A 24472-nucleotide genomic window follows, 5' to 3' on the forward strand; every position below is an offset into this window, starting at 1 on the left:
GACTGTATCACAGTGTCAGAGAGGAACTTGAATGAGGACTTGTCTGTTGAGGTAGTATGGGCGGAGATTAGAAATAGGAGAGGAGAGGTCACCCTGTTGGGAGTCTTTTATAGACCACCAAAAAGTTCTAGAGAGGTTGAGGAAAGGATTGCGGAGACGATCCTTGTCAGGAGTGAAAGTAATAGGGTAATTGTTATGGGGGACTTTAACTTTACTCATGTTGATTGGAATTGCTATAGCTCTAGCTCGTTAGAGGGGTCAGTTTTTGTTCAAAGTGTGCAGGAAGGTTTTTTGACTCAGTATGTAGATAGGCCAACTAGAGGTGAGGCTATATTGGATTTGGTGCTGGGTAATGAGCCAGACCAGGTGCTAGACTTGGAAGTTGGTGTGCATTTTGGGGATAGTGACCACAATTCGATTACGTTCACCTTAGTGATGGGAAGGGATAGGCATGAACCTCGGGTCAGTAGTTTCAGCTGGGGGAAGGGTAATTATGAGGCTATTAGGAGAGAATTAGGAAGCATTGGTTGGACTAGGAGATTACAGGGACTGGGAACGTCCGAGCTGTGGAGATTTTTCAAGGAGCAGCTACCGCGGGTCTGTGATAGGTATATCCCTGTCAGGCAAGGAGGATTTGGTAGGCCCAGGGAACCGTGGTGCACTAAAAAAGTTGTTTCGTTGGTTAGGAAGAAAAAGGAGGCTTATGTTCGGATGAGGCTTGAGGGCTCAGGTAGTGCATTAGAAAGTTTTAGATTGGCTAGGAGGGAGTTGAAGAGGGAGTTAAGAAGGGCTAAAAGAGGACATGAGATGACTTTGGCTGATAGGATTAAGGAGAACCCTAAGGCGTTTTACAGGTATGTCAAGAACAGAAGGTTGGTTAGGGCAAGATTAGGGCCAGTTACAAATAGTAGAGGGAAGTTGTGTGTGGAACCGGAGGAGATTGGAGAGGCGTTGAACCAATATTTCTCTTCGGTGTTCACGCAAGGGGACATGAATGTAGCTGAGGAGGACACTGGGGTGCAGGGGTGTAAAATAGATAGTATTGCAGTTGATACGGGGGATGTGCTGGATATTTTAGAGGGTTTGAAAATAGATAAGTCCCCTGGTCCGGATGGGATTTACCCTAGGATTCTCTGGGAGGCAAGAGAGGTGATTGCAGAGCCTCTGGCTCTGATCTTCAGGTCGTCGTTGGTCTCTGGTATAGTACCAGAAGATTGGAGGACAGCAAATGTTGTCCCATTGTTTAAGAAGGGGAGAAGAGACTTCCCTGGGAATTATAGACCGGTGAGTCTTACTTCTGTGGTGGGTAAGGTTTTGGAAAGGATTATTAGAGACAGGATTTATAGTTATTTGGAGAGTAATGAATTGATTAGAGACAGTCAGCATGGTTTTGTAGCGGGTAGGTCGTGCCTTACTAACCTTATCGAGTTCTTTGAGAAAGTGACCAAAGAGGTGGATAGGGGTAAGGCAGTTGACGTGGTGTATATGGATTTTAGTAAGGCGTTTGATAAGGTTCACCATGGTAGGCTTCTGCAGAAAATGCAGATGTATGGGATTGGGGGTGATCTAGGTAATTGGATCAGGAATTGGCTAGCAGATAGGAGACAGAGGGCGGTGGTTGATGGTAAATATTCGTCATGGAGTTCAGTTACGAGTGGTGTGCCTCAGGGATCTGTTTTGGGGCCACTGCTGTTTGTAATTTTTATTAATGATCTGGATGAGGGTATAGTTGGGTGGATTAGTAAGTTTGCTGATGACACCAAAGTCGGAGGTGTGGTAGATTGTGAGGAAGGGTGTCATAGTTTGCAGGGTGACTTAGAAAGGTTGCAGAGCTGGGCCGCGAGGTGGCGGATGGAGTTTAATGTGGAGAAGTGTGAGGTAATTCATTTCGGTAGGAATAACAGATGTGTTGAGTATAGGGCTAACGGGAGGACTTTGAGTAGTGTGGAGGAGCAGAGGGAACTAGGTGTATGTGTACATAGATCCCTGAAAGTTGGGAATCAAGTAGATAAGGTTGTTAAGAAGGCATATGGTGTCTTAGCGTTTATTGGTAGGGGGATTGAATTTAGGAGTCGCAGCGTCATGATGCAACCGTACACAACTCTGGTGCGGCCGCACGGAGTATTGTGTGCAGTTCTGGTCCCCACATTACAGGAAGGACGTGGAGGCTTTGGAGAGGGTGCAGAGGAGGTTTACCAGGATGTTGCCTGGTATGGAGGGGAGATCCTATGAGGAGAGACTGAGAGATTTGGGGTTGTTTTCGCTGGAAAGAAGGCGGCTAAGAGGGGACCTTATTGAAACATATAAGATGATTAGAGGTTTAGACAGGGTGGATAGTGATAGCCTTTTTCCTAGGATGGAGAAAGCTAGCACGAGGGGGCACGGCTTTAAATTAAGGGGGGGTAGTTATAGGACTGATGTCAGGGGTAGGTTCTTTACCCAGAGGGTGGTGAGGGACTGGAATGCCCTGCCAGCTGCAGTTGTAAATGCGCCTAGTTTGGGGGCGTTTAAGAGATCTGTGGATAGGTTTATGGACGAAATGGGATTGGTTTAGATTAGTGGGTTAGTGTTGTTTTTTTTTAAAAAGCTGGTCGGCGCAACATCGTGGGCCGAAGGGCCTGTTCTGCGCTGTAATGTTCTATGTTCTATGTTACCACAATATCATCGAATTTACCCTGCAGTTTGAGAGGGAGAAGCTGGAATCAGATGTAACAGTATTATAATTAAATAAAGGTAACTACAACAACATGAGGAATAGGCAAGACTTGATTAGAAACGGTGCCTAGCAATGGCAGGAGTTTAAGAACATAAGAAATAGGAGCAGGAGTAGGCCATCTAGCCTTTCGAGCCTGCCCCGCCATTCAATAAGATCATGGCTGATCTGAAGTGGATCAGTTCCACTTTCCCGCTTTCTCCCCATAACCCTTAATTCCCTTGTCTATCAGAAATCTACCTACCTGTGACTTAAACATATTCAACGAGGTAGCCTCCACCACTTCAATGGGCAGAGAATTCCAGAGATTCACCACCCTTTGAGTGAAGAAGTTCCTCCTCAACTCCGTTCTGCAGAAAATGCAGATGTATGGGATTGGCGGTAATTTAGGTACTTGGATCAGGAATTGGTTAGCAGATAGGAGACAGAGGGTGGTGGTTGATGGTAATTATTCATCATGGAGTTCGGTTACGAGTGGTGTGCCTCAGGGATCTGTTTTGGGGCCACTGCTGTTTGTAATCTTTATTAATGATCTGGATGAGGGTATAGTTGGGTGGATTAGTAAGTTTGCTGATGACACCAAAGTCGGAGGTGTGGTAGATTGTGAGGAAGGGTGTCGAAGTTTGCAGGGTGACTTGGACAGGTTGCAGAGCTGGGCCGCGAGGTGGCGGATGGAGTTTAATGCGGAGAAGTGTGAGGTAATCCATTTCGGTAGGAATAACAGATGTGTTGAGTATAGGGCTAACGGGAGGACTTTGAATAGAGTGGGGGAGCAGAGGGATCTAGGTGTATGTGTACATAGATCCCTGAAAGTTGGGAATCAAGTAGATAAGGTTGTTAAGAAGGCGTACGGTGTCTTGGCGTTTATTGGTAGGGGGATTGAATTTAGGAGTCGCAGCGTCATGTTGCAACTGTACACAACTCTGGTGCGGCCGCACTTGGAGTACTGTGTGCAGTTCTGGTCCCCACATTACAGGAAGGATGTGGAGGCTTTGGAGAGGGTGCAGAGGAGGTTTACCAGGATGTTGCCTGGTATGCAGGGGAGGTCCTATGAGGAGAGACTGAGGGATTTGGGGTTGTTTTCACTGGAAAGAAGGCGGCTAAGAGGGGATCTTATAGAAACATATAAGATGATTAGAGGTTTAGATAGGGTGGATGGTGATAGCCTGTTTCCTCAGATGGAGAAATCTAGCACGAGGGGGCATGGCTTTAAATTAAGGGGGGGTAGTTATAGGACGGATGTCAGGGGCAGGTTCTTTACCCAGAGGGTGGTGAGGGACTGGAATGCCCTGCCTGCTGCAGTTGTAAATGCGCCTAGTTTGGGGGCGTTTAAGAGATTGGTGGATAGGTTTATGGACGAAAAGGGATTGGTTTAGATTAGTGGGTCAATGTTTTTTTTTTAAAAATAAGACTGGTCGGCGCAACATTGTGGGCCGAAGGGCCTGTTCCGCGCTGTAATGTTCTATGTTCTATGTTCTAAATTGACCCCCTCCCTCCTTATTTTGAGGCTGTGCCCTCTAGTTCTGGCTTCCTTTCAAAGCGGAAAGAATCTCTCTACCTCTACCCTATCTAGCCTCTTCATTATCTTCTAAGTCTCTATAAGATTCCCCCTCAGCCTTCTAAACTCCAACGAGTACAGGCCCAGTCTATTTAATCTCTCCTCATAGGCTAACCCCCTCATCTCCAGTATCAGCCTGGTGAACCTTCTCTGTACTCCCTCCAAGGCCAGTATATCCTTTCGCAAATAAGGGGACCAAAACTGCACACAGTACTCCAATTGCGGCCTCACCAGTGCCTTGTACAGTTGCAGCAAGACCTCCCTGCTTTTATATTCTATCCCCCTCGCGATAAAGGCCAAAATTCCATTCGCCTTCTTGATCACCGGCTGCACCTGCAGATTTTGTGATTCATGCACAAGGACCCCCAGGTCCCTCTGCACAGTAGCATGCTGCAACTTTTCACCATTTCAATAATATTCCATCCTACTATTATTTCTTCCAAAGTGGATATCCTCACATTTGCTAACTTATACTCCATCTGCAAGGTCTTCACCCACTCACCCAGCCTATCCAGATCTCTCTTCAGACTTTCCACCAAGTGCATTGAATGAATTGCTATGGAGACACAACTACATATGTCTTTAAGAGTATAAAAGGAATGGTCCTAATTATTTTAATTAGAAACAGATGCTTGGACCTATTTAAAATTGAATAATCAGCCCACAAAATATTAGCAGTACTACAAAGAATGCCCTTAAAATTTAGGATTTACAGTTGAGCAGCTTCCAAATGGCAATTTTAAAACTCAAATTTAAATACCAGCATAAATGAAGTATGACATTTCTGGTTTAAACCATTGTGTTTTGACACTTTAGTTTGAGGGGAAAAACAAAATTAATTAGGTTAGAACAAAGCATCAGTTCCGAAGCTCATAAGACAATCTTACCTTGGCAATTTGGGCTACTGCATTAGTACTCAAAGCTGCACTAGCAATATCTTCAAGTTTACTTCTTGAAATTGCTGAGATGAAGTTTAAATAATAAGACTCATAAAGCTGGTTCCGAAGATCCTAGAAAACAAAAGATATCATGCAATTTTAAACCTGGATTCAATCATGCAAGTAAATTGAAGATGTGACACACAGTAAGGTAAAATTCTCAAAGTCAGTTAAAATTTCACATACAAGAAACCATAAAACCCACAGCTATTACCTAAAAATCCGTTAATTACCTGGCAAACCCGGTCAACATTTTCTTCTGTTGGCATAACAAAATATATTGCTGGAACGTCTGGAATAGGATCTCGATCAGAGTGCAACAACCTGAAAAATTCAACTGCAATTTAAGTTCAAAGCAAAACGGTATGTGTGTTAAATATATCATAGCTTAAGAGCTATAAAGTCAAAATTTTATTTTGTACAAAATATTTTATAAATACATTTTCAAATTAAACTTGATGATTTGTTTTCTGACAACTCGCATTTATAAAATGCATTTAACACTGTAAAATGGCCCAAACTGAATACAAGAACACCAACAAAAACATTTTATTTGTTTATTCGAAGGGCAGCTGACAGAAGTGTTAGTGGGGGATCATTTTGGGGCCAATGACCATAATTGTATAAGTTTTAAGATAACTATGGAGAATGATAGGTCTGGCCCAAAAATTAAATTTAATTGGGGAAAGGCCAATTTTGATGGTATCAGGCAGGAGCTTTCAACAGTTAACTGGGGGAGTCTATGGGAAGGCAAAGGGACATAAGTGGGAGGCTTTCAAAAGTGTGCTAACCAGGAATCAGGGTAAGCACATTCCTTTTAGCGTGAAGGGCAAAGCTGGCAGAAGTAGGGTACCCTGGATGACTTGGGATATTGATGCTCTGGTCAAGAAGGAGGAGGAGACATGATATGCATAGGCAGCAGGGATCAAATGAATCCCTTGAGTAGCATAGGGGTGTAGGAATAAAGAGAGAAATCAGGAGGGCATAAAGAGGACACGAGATTGTTTTGGCAAGTAAGGCAAAGGAGAATCCAAAGAGCTTCTACAAATACATAAAGACCAAAAGATTAACTAGGGAGAGATTAGGGCCTCTTAAGGATCAACAAGGTCATCTATGTGCAGATCCACAAGAGATGGGTGAGGTCTTAAATGAATATTTCTCATCAATATTTACTGTTGAGAAAGACATGGATGTGAGAAAACTAGGGGAAATAAATAGTGATGTCTTGAGAGGTATATGATGTGGAGTTGCTGGTGTCGGACAGGGGTAGGCACAGTAAGTAGTCTCACAACACCATGTTAAAGTCCAACAGGTTTATTTGGTAGCACGAGCTTTTGGAGCACCTTTCCTTCATCAGGTGAGTGCCTTATAAATGCGAGTTGAGTGCCTGATGGCACTCACCAGATGAAGAAGAAGCGGCACTCCGAAAGCTCATGCTACCCAATAAACCTGTTGGACTTTAACCTGGCATTGTGAGACTATTTACTGAGGAGCATACACATTACAGAGGGGGCGGTACTAGAAGTCTTAAAGTGCATCAAGGTACATAAATCCCTGGGACCTGATGAAGTGTATCCCAGGACATTGTGGGAGGCTAGGGAGGAAATTGTGGGTCCTCTAGCAGAGATACTTGAATCATCGATAGTCACAGGTAAGGTGCCAGAAGATTGGAGGGTGGCAAATGTTGTGCTCTTGTTTAAAAACAGATGGAGAGAAAAGCCTGAGAAAGAGGCTGGTGAGTCTCACATCTGAGGTGGGAAGGTATTTTGAGAGAAAGGATCTATAGGCATTTAGAGACACAAGGACTGATTAGGGTCAGTCAGCATAGCTTTGTGAGTGGAAAATCATGCCTCACAAATTTGATTGAGTTTTTTGAAAGGGTAACCAAGGTAGATGAGGGCAGTGCAGTTAATGTGATCTACATGGACTTTAGCAAAGCCTTTGAGAAGGTACCGCATGGTAGGTTGTTGCATACGGTTAAATCTCATGGGAACCAGGATGATCTAGCTAAATGGATACAAAACTGGCTTGATGACAGAAGACAGAGGGTGGTTGTAGAGAGTTGTTTTTCAAAACAGGCCTGTGACCAGTGATGTTCGTGTCTTTATATGTCCTGTTTGTGATCAGAACTCCCGCCCACCTGACAAAGGAACAGCTAGTTCTGAAAGCTGGTGGTGTTTGCTACAAATAAACCTGTTGGACTTTAATCTGGTGTTGAGATACTTCTTACTTTGTTTACCCAGTCCAACGCCGGCATTTCCACATCATGACCAGTGATGTGCCTCAGGGATCAGTGCTGGATTCACTGTTATTTGTCATTTATATTAATGATTTGGATAAGGATACATGTGGCATGATTAGTAAGTTTGCAGACGACACCAAGATCGGTGGCATAGTGGACAGTGAAGAAGGTTATTGATGAGGGACACAGGTCAACTAGATAGTCAATATCATTTACCAAACATAGGGAAGTCTAAAACTAGAGGGCATAAGTTTAAGGTGAGAGGGGAGAGATACCAAAGGGGCAATCTTTTCACACAGAAGGTGGCGAGTGTCTGGAACAAGCTGTCCGAGATTCAGAGGTAGCAGTAGACGCGGGTACAGTTTTGTCTTTTAAAAAGCGCTTAGATAGGTAAGATGGGTATAGAGGGATATGAGTGAAATGTGACTGGCTTCAGGGTTTTAAAAAATAAAGGGTGGCATGGACAAGTTGGGCAGAAGGGCCTATTTCCGTGCTGTAAACCTCTGACTCTATTTTTACACAGAGAAATCAAGGCAGTGCCAGAAGCATGTTTTCAGGAGCATCTTGAAAGATTTAGGCAGGGAAGTTCAGAATTTACAGCCACAGTAATTGAAGTGTTTAAAATTAGGGGTATTCAAGAAGCAAAAATTGCAGAACTCAGAGGTCAAAAAGCTTGTGGAGAGAAGAAGCTTGAGGGGGAGTGAAGGATGCGACCTTGGAGAGATTTGAAAACAGAATGAGGATTTTAAAATTGAGGCGTTATCACATGGGAAGCCAGAAAGGTCAGCAAGCAGAGGGATGATGGACGAATGAGAATTGGAATAGGTTAAAATAGAGGAAGCAGAGTTTTAGATGAGCACAAGTTTACATACAGTGGGAGGTGGGAAGCCACCCAGGAGACACTGAAACAGTTAAGTCAAGAGGCAACTATTGTTTGCAAGAGAATTTCAGCAGAATAGCAGAGGTAGGATCAGTGTGAAGATGAAATGATGAACAGGGAATGGAATTTGTGGTGGGAACCAAAACAATGGTTTCAGGCTTCCCAATACTTAGAAGGAAAATTCTGTATATTCAGGGTCAGATGGCAGACAAGCCGTACAACAAATCAAAGACCGTGGGAGGGTTCCAAGGAGGCAGTGGTGAGATGGTGCTGAATTCATCAGTTTTCAGACAAATAATATTGTCAAAGAGAAATAAGGAATGAAAGAAGGCCAAGGATACTTCCTTGCGAACTAAGTTAGTGTGGTAAGAGAAGCCATTCTCAATGATTCTCCAACTAAGATTAGATAAGAATTGAACCAAACTAAGGCTGTTCTAACCAACTGGATGATGGAGGAGAGACTGAAGCACGATAGAATGATCAACTGTATGGAAAGCCGCAGATGGGTCGACATGACCAAAGGTGAAAACAAATGATTTATCATGGTCAGTCACAAAGGAAAGAAGGTCTGTTTCAGTACTGTAATAAAAAGCGAAATACAGCAAATGCAAGAAATCTGAAAGAGAAACAACGAGCATGGGAAATCTCTGAAGCATATGTGACAGCAAACAGAGTTAATATTTTGTTTTTTGGAACTGAAGGGAAGACAAATGTGATATGCTAAATGCTGTTGAAAGGAGAGAGGGGAAAATAGAACAAATTGGGGGGAGGGGACAGAGAGAAAGGGTACAGAGGTTAAATAACAAAGATGTTATAGAATAAGGCAAAGGAAGAAAAAAAAACAATTGTCCAATGAATTTTTATGGCAGAATTAACAACTCTGCCTGAAAGCATAAGTATGAAAACAAGATGCAGACTGGTACTTGGCAAAATATAAATGAATCAAAATGGAGGACACAGCTCATGACCTCAAGTTGTTTAATTCAATGCTGAGACTCAAAGGCAGTAAGATACCCAACCAAAAGATGAGGCGCTATTTTTCAAACTTGAGTTAAGCTTCACCAGAGCAAGGACAGAAATGTGAGCATGACAATAACGTTGGAAAACAAAATAGCAAGGAAAGTTAGGGTCATGCTTGCAGGCTGAGCAGAGGTGTTCTGCAAGGCGACCTTGGAGAGATTTGAAAACAGAATGAGGATTTTAAAATTGTCTGCATTTGGTTTCCCAAAGCAGAAGAGACCATATTGTGAGCAGTATATACATTTAAAGAAATATAAGTAAACCATTACTTCACCTGACAACAGCAACAACACATTTGTCAGTTGGTTTGAGAACAATGCCAGGGTTAGATCTGAGGTAACAGAGTAAAGCTAATTTAGACAGGGACTGGTTAGAATGTGTGAAGGGGGCCACAAAATTAAGACATTACTATCACACCAACAATGCTCAATTGAAAGACCAGTTAAAAAGGTCAGAAGGAAATGTCCAAATATAGAGGATACTGGAGGCAGGTGAAAGGGTCTGCTGGGAGAACTCCTGTCTAAAGAGGAGATTTGAGAGGGGAAAAAAAAAGTTGTACAGTACAGTTTCAGTAACATGGTTGACCTGAAAACCTTTCAAACATGGAGCTGCAAGAAAGATGCACATGGATTTGGACATGTTCAAGCACTTTGGAGAAGGAAGGGAAGTTTAAAATGTGACTGTAGTTCACAGGTAGAGAGGGTTTTTAATGAAAGGAGTGTTAACAGCTGATTTGAAGGTGGATATCAGTAGCAGGAGTGACACTGAATGGTGTAAGGGGGTACTTGGAAGATCACTTACCATGTGAACTGACATGAAGCGCAGCTGAGCAGTGAGGTTGGTTGGAACAGGAATGAGAGAACAGGAGGTTGATCCCATGGACAAGGTAAAGTCAGGGAGAACAATGCAAGGGATGGGGTAAGGACTGGAGAAAGATGCAAGTTTGGAGCTAAAGCAGTTGGCTAACTCATCAATATTTGTGGCATGATCTAATCAAGAAACTTTCTGGGAACCACTTGAAGTTGGCCAATTCTCAAAAAGAGGTCCAACAACTGTACAGATCTTATGGACAGTACTGACTCAAAAAAACAATCCCAAAGTGAAAACTGCGAACAACATTTTTTATACGTGTTGTAGTTTCACAATACAATTTTTTGATTTTATATGCATCAAGTTAGTAAGGGAACCGGTTTGATAGCAACAGATCTTTGAGGCCGTTGATCAGTTATGTTTATTTCCAAATTGAAATTAATGTAACTATTAATTCTGTTAGCTAAACAAATTGGTATAACAAAAGGCTGTTGATACAGCATAGGCTTATTGAAGCATTACCAAAAAAGGAATTAAAAATACTTTATACTCTGTTACTGGACCACATGTCCATCATATTCTAGCTTACATTATAGAAGTTCAAGGTTAAATCAATCTTACAAGTGCAAAGTGATGCCCATGTCTCTCAACTCTTTCACAGACAACAACGGTGAAATGATGTCCTGACCAAATCGGTCATAAATCAGAATCTGCGCAAGGAACAATTATATTAGAAAAAGTAGAGATGTTGCTTATATACAAATTATAGAACGCTCATACAGCATTTCATTTTTGAAAAGTGAATAAGCTTAAAATACAGGCCTCCAAGAGTCACTGGCTCACATGTCAACAAATATATTACAATCACAGTGCAAAAGTCCTAACACATCCAAAAACTGCACTTTTTTTGAATCTCATGAACATTTAGCATGGGAAGTCTAATGGTTTCTGCACTGATTACCTTGCAATTTTTGTGATGAGCATGAGAAAAAGAAAACTATAGGCACCCTGTTTTTATTATTCAATGATACATCTCGGTTTCTTCATCATTTTAAACTGTAGTTAGACTAGGCTTAGGCGATTGTAAAATACATTTATTTGTGGCAACAGAAGTTCAAGCTTCTATGAAGCAATTGTCCTACAATCAGGACCATCCAAAAATGCAATTAATCGCAAACTTTGGATGGTTATGGCTGTCTTACGGTAACGGTTACCCTGGAAACAGAAGTATAATTTCTAACTCCTGGGTAATGATCCTACCCCTGACAAGATCCCTAGCCACCCAACCCATACCGTGCCACTGACCACCCACCTCTCCCAACCAGACACCTTTCTGACCCCAACTTCCCCTCCTCACACTTCCCTTCATGCCACCGCACCACCCCCCCCCCACCAACAACCTCCGCAAAATCCAGCCAGCCTTCTAACTGTCCACGCAATTCCACTGAGTGATCACTCAACCCATCCCCACTGACCATCTCCCAGGCCACCCAACTCATACACTGTCCCCACCAACGCCAGCCATCTGAGCCAACCCTGACTGATCACTCGATCCCCACACGTTTTAATATGAATAGATCATAAACAATGGAGGAATAATATAGCAGCTTATCTTTTACTTCTATCACATTTATTTGTATCCAGCTTGCCAAAGATACAAATTCCTTACAGTTTACCCATCCCAACTATTTCAGCTGTGCCTGTTTATAGACTTTTGTAAATTGAGCCAATAGGCTTAACAGCATAATTGCCATGGAACTTGCTGTTATATTTACAGATTCCCCTCTCTTTCTTCTGAATTAAAGCTGGAGGAAAAAAAGAACATTTTTTTCAAAACAAACAACTGGAAAAACCCTTTACCATTTTTGCATACACATAATTACAAATCAAAAATTAGTTTTCCATTTGGTTATCAGAAAAAATGCCTCTCCTCATTTACATTTAGTAATTTCTTTGTAATTTCATTTACATTTACATTTAGTAATTTCTTTGTAAACATGACAAAAAGCAAAGTACGGTACAAGAACAGGCCCTTCAGCCCTCCAAGCCTGTGTTGATCATGATGATGTGGGTGTTGTCAGACTTTTTACTTGATCATGATGCCCACCTAAACAAAAATCGTATGCACTTTCGGACTCCGTATCCTTCCATTCCTATCCTATTCGCATATTCGTCTCAGTGCCCCTTAAATGCTGCAATCGTACCTGCTCCCACCACCTCTCCGGCAGCGTGTTCCAGACATTCACCACCCTCTGTGTAAAAACAAACTTGCCTCACACGTCTCCTAAAAACTTTTCCACACACACCTTAAACCTATGTCCCCTAGCACTTGACTTTTCTACTCTAGGAAAGAGCATCAGACTATCCACTCTGTCCATGCCATTCATAATATTGTGAACTTCTATCTGATCACCCCTCAACCTCCATCATTCCAGTGAGAAAAAAAACTGAGTTCATCTAACCTCGCCTCATAGCTAATACCCTCCAGACCAGGCAACATCCTCGTAAACCTCTTCTGCACCCTCTCCAAAGCATCCACATCCTTCTGGTAGTATGGCAATAAGAATTGTACACAATATTCTAAATGAGGCCTAACTAAGGTTCTGTACAGCTGCAGCATGATCTGCCAATTTTTACATTCAATTCCCCAACTGAGGGCAGCAAGTATGCCGTATGCCTTCGATTACTTTATAAGAACATAAGAAATAGGAGCAGGAGTAGGCCATCTAGTCCCTCGAGCCTGCCCCGCCATTCAATAAGATCATGGCTGATCTGTCCTGGCTCAGTTCCACATCCCCGCCCTCTCCCCATAACCCTTAATCCCCTTGCCTCTCAAAAACCCATCAACCTGTGTCTTAAAAATATTTAGCAAGGCAGCCTCCACCACTTCAATGGGCAGAGAATTCCAGAGATTCACCACCCTTTGAGTGAAGAAGTTCCTCCTCAACTCAGTTCTAAACTGCCCCCCCCCCCTTTATCTTGAGGCTGTGCCCTCTAGTCCTACTGTGTTTTCTGAGCGGGAAGAGCCTCTCCACCTCTATCCTATCCATCCCATTCATCATCTTATACGTCTCAATGAGATCTCCCCTCATTCTTCTAAACTCTAACGAGTACAAGCCGAGTTTATTCAGCCTCTCCTCATAGTTCAACCCCCTCAACTCTGGTATCAGTCTAGTAAACCTCCTCTGCACTCCCTCCAAGGCCAAAATATCCTTGCGTAAGTGCGGCGACCAAAACTGCACACAGTACTCCAGCTGCGGCCTCACCAGTGCCCTACACAGCTGCAGCAAGACCTCCCTACATTTATATTCAATCCCCCTCGCTATGAAGGCCAGCATCCCATTTGCCTTCCTGACCACCTGCTGCACCTGCAGGCTGGGTTTTTGCGACTCATGCACAAGGACCCCGAGGTCCCTCTGCTGCAGTTTTTCGCCATGTAAGTAATAGTCCTTCCTACCATTATTCCTACCAAAGTGGACAACCTCACATTTGCCAGTTCCTGGCCCATTCGCCCAACTTATCTAGATCCTTCTGCAGACTCTCCACACCCTCCGTGCAATTTGCCGTTCCACCAATCTTGGTGTCATCAGCAAATTTCAACACCCTACACTAGGTTCCCTCCTCCAGATCATCTATATAAATGCTAAATAGCTGAGGCCCCAGCACCGACCCCTGGGGCACTCCACTAGTCACCAACCGCCAATCCAAATAGCACCCATTGACCCCCACTCTCTGCCTCCTATTTGACAGCCAATCCTCTATCCACGCTAACACTCTACCCCCAACTCCATGCCCCCTGACCTTCTGTAATAACCTCTTGTGAAGCACCTTATCAAACGCCTTCTGAAAATCACGAAACACCACATCCACTGCCCTAGACACATCCTCATAGAACTCCAATAAATTCGTCAGACACGACTTCCCCTTAACGAAACCGTGCTGTGTCTGCTCTATCAAACAATTCTCCTCAAGATGCCTCGCTATTTTCTCCTTGATCACGAATTCTAACGTTTTACCTACAACAGACGTTAAACTAACCGGCCTTTTGCCTGCCACCCTTCTTAAACAACGGCGTAACATTAGCCGTTTTCCAATCTTCCGGCACTTCCCCGGAATCCAGCGACGTTTGGAAAATAATCACCAAGGCATCCACTATCACCTCCGCCATTTCTTTCAGAACCCTTGGATGCATTCCATCCGGTCCTGGGGACTTGTCCACAATCAGTCCCTCCAGTCTGTCGAGCACTGCCTCTCTAGTAACAGTAATGTCATTCAGGCCCTCCACTCCTACCACCTGTGTTATCCACCTGTGCTGCCACTTTCAGTGATTGGTGGACACATACATCCAGATCTCTCTGCCTGTCAATACTCTTAATGGTTGCACCATTTACTGTATAATTCCTACATGCATTGGATCTTCCAAAATGCATTACCTCACACTTGTGCGGATTAAACTTCATCTGCTATTGCTCTGCCCAAGTTTTCAACTGGTCTATATCTTGCTGTATCCTCTGACAATCCTCTTCACTATCTGCAACTTCACCAGTTTGTGTGTCACCTGCGAACTTACTAATGAAATCAGCTACCGTTTCCCCCAAATCATTTGTATGTATTTCGAACAAAAGTCCCAGAACTGATCCCTGGGGAACACCGCTAGTCACAGCCTTCCATTCAGAAAAGCACCCCACTACTGCTACCCTCTGTCTTCAATGGCGAAGCCAGCTCTGTATCCACCTTGCCAGCTCTCCTCTGATTCCGTGTGACCTTACCTTTCATATCAGTCAACCATGAGGTACTTGTCAAAGGCTTTACAGAATGTCCATGTTTACAACATCCACAACCTTTCCCTCATCTATCTTTGTCACATCCTCGAAAACGCAATCAAGTTAGTGAGGCACAACCTCCCCTTCACAAAACCATGCTGTCTATCACTAATAAGTCCACTTGTTTCCAAATGCGAGTAATCCTGTCCCCAAGAATCCTTTCCAATCATTTCCCAACCACTGACATAAGGCTCACCAGCCTATAATTTCCTGGATTATTCCCAGTGCCCTTTTTAAACAAAGAAACATTGGCTATCCTCCAGTCCTCTGGAACTTCACCTGTAGCCAACGAGTATACAAACATTGTCAAGGCCCCAGCAATTTCCATCCTTGCCTCCCTCAGTATTCTGATTATTAGTGACCCCTATCGTATCTTTGATAATCTCCCTTCTCTTTTTGCTAGCCAGGTCTACTCTTAATTTTTTTTAAGTGTCCTTTTTTGCTAAATGGACATTGACCAACCATCTTTTCCTCCAGACCATTTATATATACTACAAAAGAGGTCCAGCACTGATCCCTGCAGATCACAACTAGTTACAGATCTCCATTCTGAAAAGCACCCTTCCACTGCTGCTCTCTGTCTTTCATCACCAAGATGTGGAGATGCCAGACTGGACTGGGGTGAGGACAGTAAGAAGTCTCACAACACCAGGCTAAAGTCCAACGGGTTTATTTGGTGGCACAAGCTTTCTGAGTGTCACTCCTTCACATGAGTGAGGAGTTGTGTTCACAAACATTGCATATATAGACACAAACTCAATTTAAAAGATAATGGTTGGAATGTGAGTCTTTACAGACAATCAAGTCTTAAAGGTACAAGCAATGTGAGTTGAGAGAGGGTTAACCACAGGTTAAAGAGATGTGTATTGCCTCTAGCCAGGGCAGTTAGTGAGGTTTTGCAAGCCCAGGCAAGTCATGGGGGTTACAGATTGTGTGACATGAACTCAAGTTCCTGGTTGAGGTCATCCTGAGGACTATTGTCTCCAGCCAGGACTAACTGGCTGGATATTTCTCCTTCCTTTCTTAAATAAGGGAAGGACATTGGCTATTCTCCAGTCCTCTGAAACCTCACCTGTGGTCAAAGAGGGTGTGAAGAGGGTCTGTTAAGGCCTCAGCTATTTCTCCCCTTGCCATCTTCAGTCAGCTGGGATAGTTCCCATCTGGCCCCAGAGACTTTAATGAAATTCAAGATACTCAGCACTTCCTCCTTTTGTATACTGACATTCTCTAGAGGTTCACATACCCATCCCTGACTTCAACATTCATCACGGCCATCTCTTTGGTGAATACTGATACAAAGTACACATTAAGGTTCTCACCCACTTCCTGTGGCTCCTTCCATTGTCCTTGAGGAGGCCAAGTCTTCCTCTTGCTCCTAATATATCCATAAAAAGCCTTGGGATTCTCCTTGACACTGTTTGCTGAAGCCACTTCATGCCCCTTTTAGCTAGCCTAATTCTGCACTGAAGTTCCTTCCTACTTTTTCTATACTCCTCAAGGGCTTTATCAGTTTTTAATTGCCTAGACCTATCACTTGCTTTCTTTTGACTAAGGTTACAATTTCCCTTGTCATCTATGGTTCCTGAAGTCTATCCTTCATTTTTGTGGCGACATACAAGTCCTGTACTTCAATCAACTGGCCTTTAAAAGCCTCCAACATGACAGACATACATTTGCCCTCAAACAATCACTCCCAACCCACACCCCACCATTCCTGTCTAATGTGTGCAGCATATTAGCACAGTGCTCAGCGCCACGGACCTGGGTTCAATTCCCAGCTTGGGTCATGGTCTGTGTGGAGTTTGCATGTTCTCCCCGTGTCTGTGAGTTTCCTCCAGGTGCTCCGGTTTGCTCCCACAGACTGAAAGACATGCTGGTTAGATGCATTGGCCCAAAAAGGAATTAGCGACTAGGAAAATTTCACAGTAACTCTATTGCAATATTAGTGTAAGCCTTACTTGTAACTAATACATAAAATTTTAGAAAAAAAACTTTAATCTGGATTTATTTGGCCTCCGCCCATTTAAGCACCCTCACCCGAGGGCCACTCTTGACTAACCGAAATCTTGCAAAATTATGGTCGCTAAGCCCAAAATCTCCCCCACAGCAACATCAATCACCTGGCCTGGCTCATTGCCCAATATCAAGTCGAGTATGGCCCCTCCCAGGTTAGACTGTCAACATAGTGTATTGAAAAGCCCTCCTAGACACATTGAACAAGTTGTTCTCCATCTCAGCCCCCGGCTTTAAAAGAGTTCCAGTCAATCTGGAGGGAATTAAAGTCACCCACCACAACTACCATGTTTTTTCACACCTTTCCACTACCTGATTGTGGATCTGTTTCTTTGTCTCCTGCAGGTTGTTGGGAGATACACTCCCAAAATTGTGATTTCACCATCCTAATTTCTGAGCTCCACCCATAATGCCTCACTGCAAGATCCCTTCAATTTGTCCTCTCTCAACATAGCTGTGATGTGCTCCCTAATTAACAATGCAATTCCCCATCCCTTTTGTGGTGTCTAAAACAACAATATCCCAGAATTTTAAACTGCCAGTCCTCCTTCAACCATGTCTCTGTAATGGCAATATCAGTATTCCATGCAGTAATCCAAGCTCATGTTTCATCTGTCTCACCTGTAATACTTCTGACATTGAAGCAAATGCATTCTAGACATCCAATTCCAGAGTCCCATGACTTCCATCTGCCTGCTCCTACTCTGCACCACACCTGTTTGACAGGGGAATAGCCACAGGAGACTCCTGCATTATCTACCTGCCTCTCCTGGCAGTCACTCATCTAACTGTCTGCACCTGTGGTGGGACCACCTCCTTGAAGCTAGTGTTTATCACACACTCTATCCCTGTATGCTCCAGTGTGTCCAGCTGCTGTTCCAAAGGAACCACATGATGAGGAGCTGCAACTGGTTGCACTTCCCACAGATATAGTTGTCAGGGAAACTAAAATCCTCCCATATCTGGCAGGAGGAGCATACCTTTGCAGGATTAAAACCTATATTCCTTCTTTGGTTTGGGATTTTGGACTCAAAGACAGTGATTGATGCAATATGTGTGCCTTCTTTCCAGGTATTGCATTCAGTTTAAGCAGGGAATGCCTTATGGAATAGTGGCTCTTTCAGTGACTAAGGTTGTGGAAGAGGTCACTCCAGGTGGTTTACAAAAGGTGATTAAAACAAAGCGTTTGGTATTGGCAAAAATGTTGCAGTTGACATTACCTGATAGGGAAGGTGTAGATAATTACAATAGCTTAGCATTTGCCAGAAACACAGTCGGAGTCATTGACAGTGGCTAGAATTTAATTACAAGTGAAACAGCTTGAACATGAAAAAATGAAAAAGGAAATGGAACAATTCGAACTGTGACTAAAAGCAGAGGAGAAAGAGAGAGAAAGAGTAGCAAAAGAGAATGAGGCAATTAAGAACATAAGAACACAAGAAATAGGAGCAGGAGTAGGCCATCTAGCCCTTCGAGCCTGCCCCGCCATTCAATAAGATCATGGCTGATCTGTCGTGGCTCAGTTCCACATTCCCACCCTCTCCCCATAACCCTTAATCCCCTTGCCTATCAAAAACCCATCAACCCGCGTCTTAAAGATATTGAGCGAGGCAGCCTCCACCACTTCAACGGGCAGAGAATTCCAGAGATTCACCACCCTTTGAGTGAAGAAGTTCTTCCTCAACTCCGTTCTAAACCACCCCCCCTTTATCTTGAGGCTGTGACCCCTAGTCCTACGATCCTTTCTGAGCGGGAAGAGTCTCTCCACCTCTATCCTATCCATCCCATTCATCATCTTATACGTCTCAATGAGATCTCCCCTCATTCTTCTAAACTCTAACGAGTACAAGCCTAGTTTATTCAGCCTGTCCTCATAGCTCAACCCCCTCAACTCCGGCATCAGCCTAGTAAACCTCCTCTGCACTCCCTCCAAGGCCAAAATATCCTTGCGTAAGTACGGCGACCAAAACTCCAGCTGCGGCCTCACCAATGCCCTATATAGCCGCAGCAAGACCTCCCTACTTTTATATTCAATCCCCCTCGCTATGAAGGCCAGCATCCCATTCGCCTTCCTCACCACCTGCTGCACCTGCAAGCTGGGTTTTTGCGACTCATGCACAAGGACCCCGAGGTCTCTCTGCACCGTCGCCTGCCGCAGTTTTTTGCCCTGTAAGTAATAATCCTTCCTACCATTATTCCTACCAAAGTGGACCACCTCGCACTTGCCGACATTAAATTCCATTTGCCAGTTCCTAGCCCATTCACCCAGCCTATCTAGATCCTTCTGCAGACTCTCCACGCCCTCCGTGCAATTTGCCGTTCCACCAATCTTGGTGTCATCAGCAAATTTCGACACCATACACTCGGTTCCCTCCTCCAGATCATCTATTACAGCAGAAAAGGCAAGAAAGTGTGTTATGGGCACTGCCATCAAATTGCTTTCCCACTGAAACTTCTGCCACTTGTCTAGCTCATTCCCTAAAACTAGGTCCAGCACTGCCCCCTTTCTTGTAGGACTTTCTGCATATTTGCATAAAAAGCTCTGCTTGATGCATTTTAAAAATTCCACAACCACTAAGCCTTTCATACTATCATCACAACTGGGAAATATATTTATATCATGTCTTGTGAGCGGCATGTTTCAAATTCAAGTCTGCACCAGGCAGCTCACATGCTGAGAATGAGACAAATAATTGACGTTAATTGGGTACTTGTTTCAATCTGAGTAAATGAATTCTTTTTAACTTGTGGTTTTTCCCCTGGGGATTCAGAATATGGTTTGATTGACAAGAGACAGAGTCATGTTCTAATAGGAGGAACTAAATTTACAGGAAAAAGGATGCAGTTTCTGCTTGGTTCTGAAAATAGCAAGGAGGTGTCCCTGTGTCTCTCTTTCTCCAGAGGAGTTCAAAGGTTTCCAGGACTGTTAACAAGTAAAAACAAATAAGCCTGTATTATTTGCTAACTGATTTTGAAGGAGAGTTTAACTCTGTTAGAGGAATATTGCTTAAATTGGAACTAATACAGATAGCTTAGCAGTTAAGAATTGTACCTTGTCATGAAGAACAAAAAGACAAGTACAGCACAGGAACAGGCCCTTCGGCCCTCTAAGTCTGAGCCGATCATGATGTCTGCCCAAACTAAAACGATATACACTTACGGAGTCCGTATCCTTCCATTCCCATCCCATTTATGTATTTGTCCAGTTGCCCTTAAAAGATGCTATCGTACCTGCTCCTACCACCTCCACAGGCGGTGCGGTCCAGAAATTTACTGCCTTCTTCGTAAAAATCTTGTCTCGCACATCTCCTCGAAATTTCTCCACACATACCTTATGCTTATGTCACCCAGTACTTGACTTTTCTAGCCTTCTGACTATCCACTCTGTTCTTGTAAACCCCTATCAGGTCATCTTTCAACCTCCATCATTCCAGTGAGAATAAACCTCTCCTCACAGCTAATACCCTCCAGACCATGCAACATCTTTCTGTACTTCTTCAAAGCATCCACATCTTTCTGGTAGTGCAGTGGCCAGAATTGTAAACAATATTCTAAATGAGGCCTAAGGTTCAGAAGGGCCTGTTCCTATGCTGTACTTTTCCTTTTGTTCTTTATGACAAGATACCATTCTTAACTGCTAAGCTATCTGTATTCGTCTAAGCTGCAGCATGACCTGCCAATTTTTATATTCAATGCCCCAACTGAGCACAGCAAGCATGCTGTAAGCCTTGACCACCTTATCCATCCGCATTGCCACTTTGTGCTTGGTGAACATGTGCGCCCAGATCGCTCTGCATATCAATATTCCTAAGGGTTCTGCCATTTACTGTAATAATTCCAACATGCATTGGACCTTTCAAAATGCATTATCTCACACCTGTCCAGATTAAACGGCATCTGCCATTTCTCTGCCCAAGTCTATATCTTGCTGTGTTTCTTTTTCACTATCTGCTTCTCCACCAATTTTTGAGTCATCTGTGAACTTACTGATCAGACCAGCTGCATTTTCCTCCAAATCATTTACATGTATTACGAACAAGAAAGGTCCCAGAACTGATCCCTGTGGAGCACCACTAATCACAGCCTTCCATTCAGAAAAGCGACCCTCTACCGCTACCCTCAGTCTTCTATGGCCAATCCAGTTCTGTATCCATTTTGCCAGCTCTCCTCGGATCCTATGTTACGTCACCTTTTGTACCAGGTGTACCATGAGGTACCTTGTCAAAGTCCACGCATACAACATCCGCAACCTCTCCCTCATCTATTATCTTCGTCACTTCCTTGAAAAACTCAATCAAGTTAGAGAGGCAAGACCTCTCCTTCACAAAGCCATGCTGTCTATCGTTAATATGTCCATTTGCTTCCAAATGTAAGTAAATCCTGTTCCCAAGAATATTTTCCAATAATTTCCCTATCACTAACGTAAGGCTCACTGCTTATAATTTCTGGATTATTCCTGCTGCCCTTCTTAAATGCAACAACATTGGAACTTCACCTGTAGCCAAAGGATTAGAAGATAGCCAATGAGGATACAATGATTTCTGTCAAGGCCTCAGCAATTTCCACCTTTGCCTCACTCAGTATTCTGGGGTAGATCCCATTTGCTCTGGGGACTTATCTACTTCAATGTTTTTAAGGTGCCCAATATCATCTCCTCTTCGATATCAACATGACTCAGAATATCTACACATACTACCCAAAGGCTCCTCATCCATCAGGTCCCTCTCTTTGGTGAATACTGAGGCAAAGTACTCATTTACTAATTCGCCCATTACTGTGCCAGGGCAGCACGGTAGCACAGTGGTTAGCACTGCTGCTTCACAACTCCAGGGACCTGGGTTCAATTCCTGGCTTGGGTGTGGAGTTTGCACATTCTCCTCATGTCTGCGTGGGTTTCCTCTGGGTACATCGGTTTCCTCCCACAGTCCAAAGATGTGCAGGTTAGGTTGACTGGCCATGCTACAAATTACCCTTAGTGCCCTGAGGTGTGTAGGTTAGAGGGATTATTGGGTAAATATGTAGGGATATGTAGGGGGGGTAGAGCCTGGGTGGGATTGTGATCGGTGTAGACACGATGGGCCAAATGGCCTCTTTCTGTACTGTAGGGATTCAATGATTTCTCCTGGTTCCGTGTACATCTTCCCTCCACTATCCTTGAGTGGACCAACTCTTTCCCTGGCTAGTCTCTTGCTCTTTACATACATATAAAATGCCTTAGGATTTTCCTTAATCCTGTTTGCTAAGAACTTTACATCACCCCTTTTAGCCCTCCTAACTTTTTCCTTAAGTTTCTTCCTATGTTCTTGATATTCTTCAAGGGCTTCATCTGTCCTAAGCCTTTTAGGCCTCTTTTTTTTGCCAAGGCATATTCCTCATTATTTGGGGTTCCCGATACTTGCCACACTTAGCCTTCATCCTCACAGGGCATGCCAATCCTGGATTCCAATCAACTGACATTTGAAAGATTCCCACATGTCAGATGCTGATTTATCCTCAAACAGCCTCCCCCAATCTGCATTCTCCACATCCTACCTAATGTTATTGCAGTTAGTCCTCCCCCAGTCATGCTTGAGGATCCCAATTGATAAATGTTAATCTGATTCATTCATTATAGTTGAACTAGTATTGTAAAGTTTGTATTTGATAAAAGCTTCCTATGGAACCAATAGAATCCTCTGGAGTGAAAAACCTTGTCGGAAAAAACTAATGCCAAAATAAAAAAACAAAATGTTGGGGTCAAGTTGAGCTTCGTAACATACTTTGGCGTTTCTGCTCCGACGCATCCACAAAATCGAGAGCTACATGGAGAGCACAATTTAAGATGTGGTCCTGCAGCTTAAGGAAGTGCAATCAGAAAGGGGATAGGGTCTGGGTGGGTGTGTTGAATGGCCTTCTTCTGCACTGTAGGGATTCTATGATTCTGTTAGAAGAAGGGAGGCAGGGAAGGTAGTTAGGAAGGCTCCACACAGAGTGCATCTTACTCAATAACCATCTTTCTGTGTTGGAAGATAATGAGAGCAGCAGTTCGTCTGAGCCAAGTTAACGTTGAGAAGTTGAATTCCCTGGCTATTATTACCATGTTATTCTCACAATTCGCAGAGATTTGCCTGCATATCTCCATGACTGTTTGGGGCCCCGTACTAGATTCCCAGCAATGCGACTGCCCCCTTTTTGTTTATAAGTTCTACCCACAAGAATGTAGGAAGAAACTGAAGGAAGGAGTTAGGAGGGCTTAAAGGAGTCATGAAAATAGGTAGGAAAAGGGATGGGAATGTAAGGCAGAAATTCAGGGAGTTAGGGTGGAAGCTTAGAGCTAGAACAAACAAAGTTGTCATCTCTGGTTTGTTACCCGTGCCATGTGCTAGCAAGGAGAGAAATAGGGAGAGAGAGCAGTTGAACACGTGGCTATAGGGATGGTGCAGGAGGGAGGGATTCGGATACCTGGATAATTGGGAATCGTTTTGGGGTAGGTGGGACCTCTACAAACGGGATGATCTACACCTGAACCAGAGGGGTGCCACTAATATGGGGGGGGGGGTGTGGTGGTGAAATTTTCTCATGCTCTTTGGGAGGGTTTAAATAATTCAGCAGGGGGGTGGGAACCTGAATTGTAGCTCCAGTGTACAGGAGGTTGAGAGTAGTGAGGTCATGAATAAGGTTCCAAGGTCGCAGGAGTGTATCGGCAGGCAGAAAGGTGGTTTGAAGTGTGTCTACTTCAACGCCAGGAGCATCCGAAATAAGGTGGGTGAACTTGCAGCATGAGTTGGTACCTGGGACTTTGATGTTGTGGCCATTTCGGAGACATGGACGGAGCAGGGACAGGAATGTTTGTTGCAGGTTCTGGGGTTTAGATGTTTCAGTAAAATCAAGGAAGATGGCGAAAGAGGGGGAAGTGCGGCATTGTTAGTCAGGGGCAGTATTACGGTGGCAGAAAGGACATTTGATGAGGACTCATCTACTGAGGTAGTATGGGCTGAGTTTAGAAACAGGAAAGGAGAGATCACCCTGTTGGGTGTTTCCTATAGGCCTCCAAAAAGTACCATAGATGTAGAAGAAAGAATTGCAAACATGATTCTGGATAGGAGTAAAAGTAACAGGATAGTTGTTATGGGGGACTTTAACTTTATAAATATTGACTGGAAAAGCTTTAGTTCAAGTACTTTAGATGGGTCAGTTTTTGTCCAATGTGTGCAGGAGGGTTTCCTGACACAGTATGTAGATAGGCCAACAAGAAGCAAGGCCACATTGGATTTGGTACTGGGTAATGAACCAGGCCAGGTTTTAGATTTGGGAGGTAGGTGAACACTTTGGCGATAGTGACCATAATTCGGTTATACTTACATTAGCAATGGAAAGGAATAAGTATATACCGCAGGGCAAGAGTTATAGCTAGGGGAAAGGAAATTATGATGCGATTAGGCAAGATTTAGGATGTGGAAGGAAACAGCAGGGGATGGGCACAATTGAAATGTGGA

General features: G+C 43.7%; 1 protein-coding gene across 2 annotated transcripts in view; it reads right to left on the minus strand.

Annotated features, from left to right (window-relative positions):
- The window catches only part of scfd1 (sec1 family domain containing 1), a 262452-nt gene that overhangs the window by 216658 nt on the left and 21322 nt on the right, over positions 1 to 24472 (minus strand). For both annotated transcript variants that reach the window (XM_080202894.1, XM_080202895.1), the window contains exons 3-5: positions 10783 to 10871; positions 5443 to 5533; positions 5159 to 5281 (exon numbers count right to left, since the gene is read on the minus strand). In XM_080202894.1, coding sequence (XP_080059020.1) covers positions 5159 to 5281; positions 5443 to 5533; positions 10783 to 10871 — 303 coding nt within the window. The remainder of the gene's footprint in view (positions 1 to 5158; positions 5282 to 5442; positions 5534 to 10782; positions 10872 to 24472) is intronic.

The sequence above is a fragment of the Carcharhinus amblyrhynchos genome, chromosome 14 (assembly GCF_965287045.1).
Source record: "Carcharhinus amblyrhynchos chromosome 14, sCarAmb.v2.hapA, whole genome shotgun sequence".
NCBI lineage: Eukaryota > Metazoa > Chordata > Chondrichthyes > Carcharhiniformes > Carcharhinidae > Carcharhinus > Carcharhinus amblyrhynchos.